Source organism: Geotrypetes seraphini, chromosome 3, assembly GCF_902459505.1.
Source record: "Geotrypetes seraphini chromosome 3, aGeoSer1.1, whole genome shotgun sequence".
Taxonomy (NCBI): Eukaryota; Metazoa; Chordata; class Amphibia; order Gymnophiona; family Dermophiidae; genus Geotrypetes; species Geotrypetes seraphini.
The window spans coordinates 386,812,562-386,824,961 of NC_047086.1; the positions used below are offsets into that span (position 1 = coordinate 386,812,562).

The 12,400-nt window shown below is 43.0% G+C and overlaps 1 protein-coding gene across 1 annotated transcript in view; it reads left to right on the forward strand.

Annotated features, from left to right (window-relative positions):
• LRPPRC (leucine rich pentatricopeptide repeat containing) overlaps positions 1–12,400 on the forward strand; it is a 318,251-nt gene that overhangs the window by 59,148 nt on the left and 246,703 nt on the right. Inside the window, exons 9-11 of the mRNA XM_033937468.1 lie at positions 4,223–4,377; positions 5,028–5,133; positions 5,229–5,336. Of these exons, the coding sequence (XP_033793359.1) occupies positions 4,223–4,377; positions 5,028–5,133; positions 5,229–5,336 (369 nt within the window). The remainder of the gene's footprint in view (positions 1–4,222; positions 4,378–5,027; positions 5,134–5,228; positions 5,337–12,400) is intronic.

Consider the following 12,400-nt stretch of genomic DNA (forward strand, 5'->3'; position numbering starts at 1 on the left):
CCGTCAGGTACTCATGCATCCCTCCATTCCTGCTCGACAGATGATGGTCCTCCTGGGTCACATGGCCTCGACAGTGCATGTCCTTCCTCTGGCTCGTCTCCACCTTCGTACACCTCAGTGGACGCTCGCCAACCAGTGGTCACAGACTACGGATCTTCTTTCTCATCCCATCTCTGTGACATCATCTCTTCAGCAATCTCTCCAATGGTGGTTGAACTCCTCAAATCTTTCCAGGGGTCTTCTTTTCCATCTGCCCCCCCACTCTATGATCATCACCACAGATGCGTCCCCCTACGCGTGGGGAGCTCACCTGGGAGATCTACGCACCCAGGGACTTTGGACCCCACAGGAGCGTCGTCATCACATCAATTTCCTGGAACTCAGAGCCATGTTCTACGCCCTCAAGGCTTTCCAACATCTTCTCTGTCCTCAAGTCCTCCTCCTATGCACAGACAATCAAGTCGCCATGTACTACATAAACAAGCAAGGCGGCACCGGATCTCGCCCCCTTTGTCTGGAGGCTCTGCGCATCTGGACCTGGGCCACGGACCGCAATCTCTTTCTCAGGGCGGTCTATATCCAGGGCGAACAGAACTCTCTGGCCGACAATCTCAGCCGCATCCTTCAACCTCACGAGTGGACGTTGGACCCTCCGATTCTACTCTCCATCTTTGCTCGATGGGGCACTCCGCAGGTGGACCTCTTTGCAGCACCTCACAACCATCAGCTGCCCCAATTCTGTTCCAGACTCTTCTCTCCTCACCGTCTGGCCCCGGATGCATTCCTGCTCAACTGGAGGGATCGGTTCCTCTATGCCTTCCCTCCACTTCCTTTGATGTTGCGGACCTTGTCCAAACTCCGCAAGGACAATGCCACCATGATCCTCATCGCCCCTCGGTGGCCTCGTCAACACTGGTTCTCCCTTCTGCTTCAACTCAGCTCCAGGGAGCCCATTCCTCTTCCTGTGTTTCCTACTCTACTTACACAGCAGAATCAGTCTCTACTACATCCCAACCTGTCTTCCCTCCACCTGACAGCTTGGTTTCTCTCGGGCTGACCTCTCCGGAGAATCTATCTCAACCGGTCCGCCTCATTTTGGACGCCTCCAGGAAACCGGCCACTCTCCAATGTTACCATCAGAAGTGGACCAGATTCTCCTCGTGGTGTCTCCGGCATCAGCAAGAACCCACCTCTTTGGCGGTGGAAACTGTCTTGGAATATTTGCTCTCGCTGTCCAACGCTGGCCTCAAAACCACCTCCATCAGAGTCCACCTCAGTGCCATCACTGCGTTTCACGAGCCTATTCTCGGAAAACCCCTCACGGCTCATCCTCTGGTTTCAAGATTTATGAGAGGGCTCTTCAACATCAAACCGCCTCTCAAGCCTCCTCCCGTCGTCTGGGACCTGAATGTGGTTCTCTCTGCTCTCATGAAACCTCCGTTTGAGCCTCTTGCCACAGCTTCATTCAGGCTTCTTACCTGGAAAGTGCTTTTCCTAATTGCCATCACCTCTGCCAGGAGGGTTAGCGAACTGCATGCACTGGTTGCCGACCCACCGTTCACTGTTTTTCACCATGACAAGGTTGTTCTGCGTACCCACCCTAAATTCCTTCCCAAGGTGGTCTCAGCTTTTCACCTCAACCAGTCCATTGTGCTTCCCGTCTTCTTCCCTAAGCCTCACTCGCATCCTGGAGAACAGGCGTTGCACACGCTGGATTGTAAGCGTGCCCTTGCTTACTACCTTGATCGTACCAGAGCTCACCGAACATCCCCTCAGCTCTTTTTGTCTTTCGATCCCAACCGTTTGGGCCGTCCTGTCTCCAAACGGACACTTTCAAATTGGCTTGCTGCCTGTATTGCCTTCTGTTATGCTCGGGCCGGTCTCTCTCTGGAAGGATCTGTCACGGCCCACAGAGTCCGAGCTATGGCTGCTTCTGTGGCTTTCCTCCGTTCCACGCCCATCGAGGAAATCTGCAAGGCGGCCACTTGGTCCTCAGTTCACACGTTCACTACTCACTACTGTCTGGATGCGTTCTCCAGACGGGATGGACACTTCGGCCAATCTGTGTTACAAAATTTATTTTCCTAATGGCCAACCATCCCTCCTCCCTCTCTGTTAGCTTGGAGGTCACCCATGTGTTAAGAATATGCTGCCTGCTTGTCCTGGGATAAAGCACAGTTACTTACCGTAACAGGTGTTATCCAGGGACAGCAGGCAGATATTCTTAAGTCCCACCCACCTCCCCGGGTTGGCTTCTTAGCTGGCTTATCCTAACTGGGGACCACGCACTCCTCCGTCGGGCGGGAAGGCACTCGCGCACGCGCAGTGCGGCCAACTAGAAACTTCTAGTTAAAAGGTCCGTACCGAGGGCTCCGTCGGTGACGTCACCCATGTGTTAAGAATATCTGCCTGCTGTCCCTGGATAACACCTGTTACGGTAAGTAACTGTGCTATTTGTAATAGTGTTGTAAATTTTGAATTGGGAGATGGCAGGCAAGGTTAAAAATGCTGAATGAAATTTAATGCTTGATGTATGTCGCAGCAGCTGCCAATGTAGTAACGGGCATAAAAAGTTACTAGCGTGAAAATGGTAGTAACGTAAATATTAGTTCTTATCACCTCAACTCCTTGGCAAAATCATGCTTTTTCAGCCTTCACATGCTGAGGAAAGCTAGATCCTACTTCAGCCAACAACACTTTGCCATCCTTGTCCAATCCATCATCCTCTCCAAACTAGATTACTGCAACGCCATCTACTTTAATCTATCAAAAAAAAGTATTCTAAGACTCCAGCTAATCCAGAATACTGCAGCCAAACTGATCTTCTCAAAACGCAAGTCTGACCATGCCTCCCCACTCCTTGCCAAACTTCATTGACTCCCAATAATCTCCAGAATCCATTTCAAATGTTCCTGCCTGGCTTTCAAGATCATTCACGGAATCCTGCCTCCTCTTATCCCACTGTCTTTCAACTCCTCCAGTCCCGACTCCTCCAGAACTGCCCAAAGGCTTAAACTAGCCTTCCCCTCTCCACGTGGCATTCACTATTCAGGCAAACTGGGAAAATCCCTTCTCTTCAAAATCACAGGTCTTTGGAACGACCTCACCACCCCGCTGCGGAACCTGAGCTCCCTTCAGTTATTCCGCAAACAACTGAAATCCTGGCTTTTCAGCAAATTGTAGCTCTATCCTTCCCCCCTTTCTCTCCCCCCTTCTACACATAAGTTCATGTAATCCTTTTTCTTCTTCTCTACCCACTATTTTAAGTTCTTGTAAACCGTGTCGAGCTCCATTCTCATGGAGATGATGCGGTATATAAACTTAAGGATTAGATTAGATTAGATTATCTGCTTTATTGTAACTGTTTGATATGGTGCTTGGGTGTGGGCAAGGATTTTGTTGTATGTAGATGTGTAAGGGAGGGACAGTGGGTTGCTAAGGGGGAGCAGGGAATAGGCTGTGAGCTGCTTCAAGGGGGTTTACTGTGGATCTCCAGCCAATATATACATTTATGCCTCAGGTCAGCTGGTCCAATTCCAGCCGTCTCTCAGTGGACTACAGGGTTTCGTTTTAAGATATTTTGGGTTTTCAAACTTTGCTTTGATTAGGTCTTATAGCATCTAGCAGACTATTTAGCTCCTTAGGCACTAACAAGAAATTTTTCCTCTCCCCTACCCCCTGTACTTGTATTGAAATTTCCCGATCTCAGTTAAAACAGATATATACTGGACACAAAGGTTTTTGCTTACTTTGGTCTCAATCTTTGGCATGTGCTCTCATTAGAAATGCAAACAATAAAATAATTTTTATTCTGAAAAAATTTGAAAACTAGAATTGATCTTGCTTTTATAGGGGGATGGTCAGATGTATGTATCAATTTTTTCGTATTATGAGGTTAGTGTATTTTGATTGGTTGTTTATAGTGAGTTGTGATATATCGATTGCCTCAGGTGTTACTGAAGAGATGTATTATCTAATTTTATAAAAATAAAATTATGCTTGTTCAGTTATCCAGTTTGTTTTATTTTTTAAGTCTATCAATGGATTTGGACTTTATAGGAGAAAGACTGGGGTTTGCATTCACTTAGTAGAATGCCATTGAACACATCTGTGTCTCTTCTAATAACCCTGTAGTTGGACCTCATAAATTGTTCATTGAACTTTGATTCCTCAGGGCTTTTTGTACAATGATACTCTTAACACATTTTGTTCCTCTCTTCAGATGCTATGAATCTATGCCTGAATCTTATGACTCAGGGATTTGACGACACGGCCTTTCAGATTTTGAAATCCTTCCCTTTGTCATCTGACGAGATGAATGGAGACTGTTCCCAGCATGGCAACTTCTTTCTGCGGCATTGTGTAAATATGGATATGGTAAGTAGGATTCTCTTTACAATCCAGTACTATATATATAGGGTTATTCTAGTGTCGCTGGTAGAGATTGTGCCCATAAGAGAGATGAGTGACTGACATTTTCACTTTTTTTTCTACCATTGCACATACAAACATCGTTTTGTGGTGATGGTTGTTTTGGGGTTTTATTTGGGGGGAGGGAGTTTTTTGCCCATTTACTCCCTAATGGTCTCTGTTACTCTTCCTGCCAAATAACTCTGGTAACCCTTACTAAACCAAGAGTTGGAGGGCTTTTCAACTGAGTTGAATCCTCAGCACTGTTTGTTGACAAGGTAGGACCGCTATATCTTTCCTCCTTGTCTGGACCCGAGTATACACTTCCATTGTGGTGTGTGGCCAGCCCGATTTAGCTCCTCCTTGGATCCCCCCCTCCCACCACTGCAACTTGCACTTAGAAGCCAGCCTCTTAAGGGCATCGTTTTATAGATCTGTTTTGTGCCCTATATTTGGAAAGAAAGGTCAGCAAATAAAACAATTCAAAGCGATACGTCTCTTTTTATTGGACTAAAATCATACATTGCTCAATTTGTACATGAAGCCTTTGTAAGAAGCATAAAAGCTGTTCAAACTAATTTCACTTTTTTTTTTGTTTGTTTGTTTCCTCCTTATAGCCATCAAGCAAGTTAAAACATTTCTGCAATGAATTAAAAGCTTCGAATTTGCATGCCTCACCACTGCAGTTCACATTGAGTTGTGCTTTAGAAGCAAAGAAAACCGGTACATTTTCCCATATAAATTCATCAGGCTATCTGTATGCTTTTCAGTCAAATATAGCCTTGTGTGATCAAACCCTTCCTTGAACTTTTTTTCAGACTTGGTATTGGATCTTATGAAGACAATGAAGGAAGAAGGGCTGCCTGTCAGAACTCACTATTTCTGGCCATTGCTTGCTAAGTACCAGCAAGAGAAAGATGTTGAAGGTTGGTTACATAAAGGCAGTAAAGTAAAGGAATAGGACTGCAGCTTTCCAAACAGCTGGCTAAAATTCTTTTAAGTCTAGCTATGTTACAGATGTAGTAACAATATAGTCTGCCTTTTCATGATTTAGAAAAGAAGTATTTACAAAAAAAAAAAAAATAAAAATATATATATATATACTAGTCTTTAAGCCCGTTACATTAACGGGTGCTAGAATATGTGTTTGTGTCTGTATTTCTTTCTTTCTCTCTCTCTCCTTAGCCTGTTTCTGTATTTCTTTCTTTCTGTCTTTCTTTTTCCTCGGCTGTCCACCACCACCACTTGCCTGCTCCCCCTGTCCATTCTCCCTTCCTTTTTCTTCCCCTGTGTCCACCACCACCCCTTCACTGGTCCCCTTATCCAGCAGCAGCCCTTCTCCCTTTGTTTTAACTCCCCCCCTGTCCAGCAGCACCTCTTTTCTGCTCCCCCTGTTCAGCAGGAGGCCTCTTTTACAGTACTAGAAAATTCAACAGAGCTGTTTAGCTATACAATATTTTATCTAACAGACTTAAAAAAAAAATTATATGTTTTATTGAGAGAGTCTTATTTGTTGAAAAGTAGAACTGAGGTGACTTGGTCTTCATGGAAAACGATATGCTATTTGGGTTCTTGTTGCAGGTTTCTGGGTCTCGCTGGGTCTTTGTCAGGTAGAAACCGATGTTTCAGCCACCAGGCTGTGGCTTTCGCCAGGGTCACACTGCAGACTTCAGAGCATACCCTGAAGAAAGCCACAGCATGGTGGCTGAAACGTCGGCTTCTACCTGACAAAGATGCAGTGAGATCCGGAAACCTGCAATAAGCAGAATGCCAGCTGTGGAAACCCTGAAAGAACTGCTATTTGGGTTCATGGTTACCCAAAAAGGGCCCAGCAAGAGGCACCTCATCCAGAGCTGTCTTCTCTTTTCTAGTGGAAGAAGTTTCCTAAGCCTTTCTTTAACTACTCATGTTGACTATTAAATAAATGGAATTTTATTTCAGCCTTGAATATTTTTTTCCTTTTACTCTTCACTGATGGATTAAATGGGAGTTTCAATAATGAGAGAGGCAGGAAAACTAATATTGCTAAATGAGTGATCATGACCTGACAGCATGCTGATTGAGGAAGAGTAATGCTCAGTCTTATGTTTCCTTAAGTAGGTTTAAGCATTTAACACACTTTTCCCTCCCCCCCTTGTTACACCAGGGATATCTGGAAGATATGAATAGGAATTGAACAAATAATAAATTGTAAAGTACAGTATCTAATTCCTCCGTTTGCGTTGCCGGTAATTCAGAAAGAGTAATCTGTATAAAAAGATGCTTTTAACAGAAGTACTTTCCCCTCGGGGAAACAAAAAACTGTCTCTTTCTTCTTCTCTTACAGTATAATGTGTTCTGGAATGAGATGCAGAGTTGTTAGTATGACATCAGGTGACAAACAAAGTGCACAAACAACCCAAAAAAGTGCTTTTAACAGGCTCTTCATATCGCAATTTTATTTTAAATATACAGCGGCATCAGGGCTCGAAGGAAATGCTGAAACAAGTATTCCCTAATTGTCTCTGGCTATAAAAGTCTCTAAATCCTTTTAAAGGAACCTTTGTGAAAACAATATGTTGCTTTGATTAATTCTTTGGGTCTTTGCACAGGAGCTTAATACAGGTTGCTCTGCTGCATGGTATCTCTCTTTGTAGAAATACAAGTCTTCAGGACAGCACAAAACTGTTCTGAACTCGTCAGCTAAAATGGGGTTAACCTTACAATTTGGGTTCATTTTTAAATACCCCAAACTTTTTACTATGATGGAACCCCTAAAATATGTTTTCATAATACACCAAGGAACCCTCAATTTATTTAAACATATATATTACTAAAACAGGTTATTTAATCTAATTTCTTGAGGAACCTCTGAAGAGAGTTAGAGGAACCCGTGGGTTCTCAGAAACTCAGAAAATCACTGATCTAGTGTTTCTTTTCTCCAGTTCCCATAAATAAGCACTTATAATGTTTGATTTTACAAGTTAATATATATCATACTCTGAGATTTAATTGCCAATATGGGTTCATCTGCCTGTTGGAGAGTGTATTAAGTCCTGCCAAGGAAATAGCTCCTAAATTGACTTGTAAAGTAGTAGATTGAGGGTTTTAATTATGGCATTGCCTTGTTCCATCATATCGGTGTCCTTGAAATTTTTAATGTGTTTAATATGCACATCAAGACTGTGTTGTGTTCACCTTGGCATCGACAGTATCTCAATCTTGGTAAACTGGTAGGAAAAAAAAATTTAGTTAAGAAGTTTTCTTACTGTGCATTCACAAGCTTTTCATGTAGTGAAATAACTTGATTATATCTGGTCCTCTGAAAAGCACTGCCCTTGTCCTGAAATTATAGGATATCTAAGTTTATATTATAGGATATCTAAGCTGAAAACTTAGGATCTTTAAGCAACTTGCTAAAACAAAGTGTGAACCATACCATATCATACTGATTCTTGTATCCCGCAAATGTTGACTAGGAATCATTACGGAATACCTAATATTAGAAATGATACATAGGTATAAATTTCATACATATAAATACGTTATAATAGGTCAGGTCAGAGAAGTGAATAGATGAGTTTTCAGTGCCTTCCTGAATTAGAAATATATGGAAAGCTGATCTAAGCTTTTTGGGAGTTTGTTCCAGATTTTGGGTCTTTGGAATTCAAAGGTGGTCTCGAAGAGGGCTTTTCTTCGAACCTGGCGTGAGGAGAAGAGCAGTAGTTTCCAGCGTTGAATTGTCCTCGAGTCGTTGAAAGACTGTGAGACCTGGAAAGCAGAAGTGAGCTCAGCTGAGTTTTGTCCGTATATGGCTTTATGGACTATACACGCAATTTTGAACTGAACCCTGCTTTTGACTGGTAGTCCTTAAGTAGTGGACTTCCGTCTCATATTTGGTTTTGTGCAGGATCAGCCTTGCTGCTGTGTTTTGGAGTATTTGCAGTTTCTTAGGGTCTTTCTCTGTGATGCGGCAGTAGAGGGAGTTACAGTAGTCCAAGTAGGGGTGGAGGACTGCTTGGGCCACTGTCCTGAAGTTTTTTGGGCTCAGGGCTGGTCTGATTGTTCTCGGCTGTCCTGAATTGATACAGCTCTGTTCATAAAAAACCACTACCCTCATTCCTTTTTGTCTTGATATAATGAACATTTCTACTGCAAAAGGGCCATGTCTGTTCTGGAGAAAGTGATTCTTTAATGCAGTAATTCCCAAGTTTTTTTTGCTAGATTACACCAGCGGGTCTTGAAAGATTTTGGCAGTTCCTTAGGTAAAAATGTGTTACAATCTTTAGGTGAAGAAGTTTGAAAAGTACAATGCAAGAGAGCAGTGTGAAAATAATTTGTGGCGTGAGGCTTCTAGATTTACAACGCTAACGGCCTCTTTTACAAAGCTGTGCTAGCGGCTGCCACAGGGCAACAGCCCCGAAGCCCTTTAAATCTCTAAGGGCTTCGGAGCTGTAAAAGAGGCCGTAAGGCTGTGTTAAGCTTCACAGATCTAAGAAGTAGGTCTTCTGAGCTTGGAAACCACTATCTGGTTCAAAATCATTCGTTATCTAATAACTTGTACGTTTGAAAAGTATCATAGAACACATGTGATTTTTCAGTTGTGATAAGAACAAATTCAGTAGCAAAGCCTCTTAAAGTTAGTGAATTATAAATCAGTTCGTTTCAAATTTCTAATAATGTATTTTTTATTTTTTTTTTGAATGCAACAATTTTATTTTTTTAAAAATCCAAACATTCTTAAGTGCTATAAAGGTCTTGCACAAACCTCTACTTTGTATTATTATTATTATTTTTTTAAATTTCTTTCACTTAAGAATGTTTGGGTTTTAAAAAAAATAAAATTGTTGCATTCAAAAAAAAAAAAAAATAATGTATTTTTCTTAGTAAACAATTTTGTAAACTTCACTGCAACTTCAGGTAACTTTAGAAGTCATTGCTAACCTCGCCAGAAGCAAATTCTATTCAGCTGAACTCATTAGGGAGCAGCATATCTGTTATCTGCAGAAAGCGCAAACCCATGAGATTCAGAAGGCGCCCCGCTTTCAATGCAGTGTTGGATTATATAGAAACTTAAATGGCATCAAACTTAGACCATCTAAGAAATGTGAGAGAATACCTAATACTGTACCTAAAGAAGAAAGACCAAGATTATGGTAGATATTCAGATATCTCCAAAAATCTAAATATGTAAAGCTGTGCAAAGGATTTTCTAGGACAAGAATCATAGTACGAAGCTCACAGGAGATATTAGAAAAGATTCCTTCACAAAAAGGGCGGCAAAGCATGGGATAACTTTCCAGGGAGGTGTGGAGGCAAAATTAATAGCCAGAATTAGATGAGAAGCACAGAGGATCTATAGTCCTGAAGAAGTGGAGAGAGAGACCACGTTCTACTCTTGTTTATGACATTGTGTCACGGAATAATTTGGATAGAATAGATGGACCTTTATAGTCTTTACTTGCCATCTGATTTTGTATGTCTTGTTTGCTAATGTATCGAACAGCTTGTCTCCGGATTCCTGAGTAGAAAATGTAGCAAGACTTTTATGCCGTGGACTTTGAGACCTTGTCAAAAAACCAGGACAGAATGAAAGAACACATCACCCGCATCAATTCAGAACCTTAGTACTAGAAATATTGCGAAATTGGATACCACTCTGATTCTAAATGGCATAACAGCAGCACAACAGGGAATTTGTCTTGAAATGTTAAATACCCAGTGACCTTTGGGCAATTTACTGTATTTGTGTTCTGGTTGAATGATCTGAACTGTGCTTCATTTTGTGACCCACCTGTGAAGCTCTTCTAATGCACAGTTCAGAAATCGCCCTAGTGAGATATTCTAAGCAAAGCTATTCTATAGCATGGCTGTACTTAGCAGAATGAAGGCGCGGGGGCCCTCTGCCGCATAATATTACCATGTACTTGGGGCTTTTTCTTAGAGGCAAGCATTGCCTGTTGTGTCTTACTACCTACAAATGTCAGAAAATGAAACAGTATCTTCCCTTTTCCCTAATAATCCAGATCCCTGCATTAAGAAGTTTAGGTATCAAAATCTGGAAATGACTGTGTTGGAATGTTCATTGGATGTATAGGCAGGGCCAGATTTTGAACATAATTCAAATTTATTTGAATAAAGATTGTGATCCAAATACCTTTTTTTCCTTCTGCCCTGGAAAAATAGAGTTACCATATTTTTCGCTCCATAAGACGCACCGGACCATAAGATGTACCCTATATTTAGAGGAGAAAAACAAGAAAAAAAATATTCTGAGCCAAATGGTGTACTAATATATTTAACAAAATATAGTAGGCTCTGCACCCAGCCCCCCTCAGTTCTTGTCAGGCTCTGTAAAAGAATACTTCAGTAGATACATGGAGCACACAGCCCAGACTTTAAAAAAATCTGTCCCCCCATTTATCCCGTTTTGGATTTGCGAGTTCTATGGCTTACCTGTATCCTATCCTGGAGGGGGATCGGGACACCTTAAAGTTGCCTGTGGTGGACACGGTGGTCTCGGCCATCACGAAGCGGCATACTGTGCCTGTTGAGGGCGGCTCTGAGTTGAGGGACCCTGAGGAGCGTAAGGTGGAGTCCCTCCTTAAGCAGAGTTTTGATGCTACTGCCCTGGTTGTCCAGGCGGCGATGTGTGGTGGTCTGGTGGCTCGGGCTTGTTTTTGCTGGGCCAAGTGTGTGCTTGACCGGGAGTCTGATAACTGGGACTTAGTAGAGCAAGAAGTTGCCAAGATTGAGATAGGTGCTTCTATCTCAAAGATGCCATGTATGACCTTTTGCGAACTTCGGCCAAGTCTATGGCTCTTGGGGTGGCTGCTCGTCATACCCTGTGGCTTTGGGCATGGTCAGCGGATACAGCATCCAAGGCTAAGCTGATGAAATTCCCCTTTAGGGGGGGGTCTTTCTTGTTTGGAGAGGATTTCGAGAGAATGTTCAGGCGTACTTCCTCAGTCATCATGTGCTAGATCCCGGAGAGCGGTGTCTCGGTTCCGCAGCCTTCCAGTTAATATTGCAGATTTGGGATCAGCCCCTCATGGATCTGATGGCCACAAGTGTCAATGCCAAAACTCCCCACTTCTTCAGTCGTCGCAGAGACGGTCAAGCTGAGGAGCTGGATGCTCTGGTTCAACCATGGCCAACGGAAGGTCTTCTGTACGTGTTTCCTCCGTGGCCATTAGTGGGCAGAATTTTTCTTCATATTGTTTGGCATCCTGGCCTCGTTATCCTGATAGCCCCGGACTGGCCCAGGCGTCCATGGTACGCGGACCTGGTTCGTCATCTTATTTTATTTATTTATTTAAAAAATTTCTATACCATTCAAAACTAATCAGCTTACAGAATTACATACATAATTTAAAAACAAAATCATCATAACATAGACATACAAATAATCCTCAAAAATCATATCTACAAACTAAAACCGGATCCTCTGCCACTGCCTCTCTCGACTGACCTGACTCACGGTCCCATTCCAATGTTCGATCTGGGTCCTTTTTGTCTTACAGCTGGGCTCTTGAAAGGGCACGCCTAGGTAAGAAGTGGTATTCAGATAAAGTGATCTCCACTCTCTTGGAGTCCCGGAGACTTTTCACTTCTCAGGCTAATGTGCGTGTTTGGCGTCTATTTGAGGAGTGGTGTGCTGTGCATAGAGTGGTCTCTTTTTGCGCTTCCTTGCCTAACATCTTGGAGTTCTTACAAGATGGCTTAGACAGGGGCCTGGCTTGGTCTTCTCTCTGAGTTCAGTTTGTGGCTTTGTCTGCTTTTCGTGGGTTGTTACAAGGTCAGTGTTTGACTGCCATTCCTGATGTGGTTTGATTCTTGCAGGTGGCCTAGCTGCTAAAGCCTCCCGTTCGGCTGTCTGTTCCATCTTGGGATCTTAATCTGGTCTTGTCCGTGCTGGTGTGCCCACCGTTTGAGCCTTTGGGTGCTTCTCGTTGAAGGACCTTACTCTGAAAGCGGTCTTTTTGGTGGCCATTAATTCAGCTAGACGTGT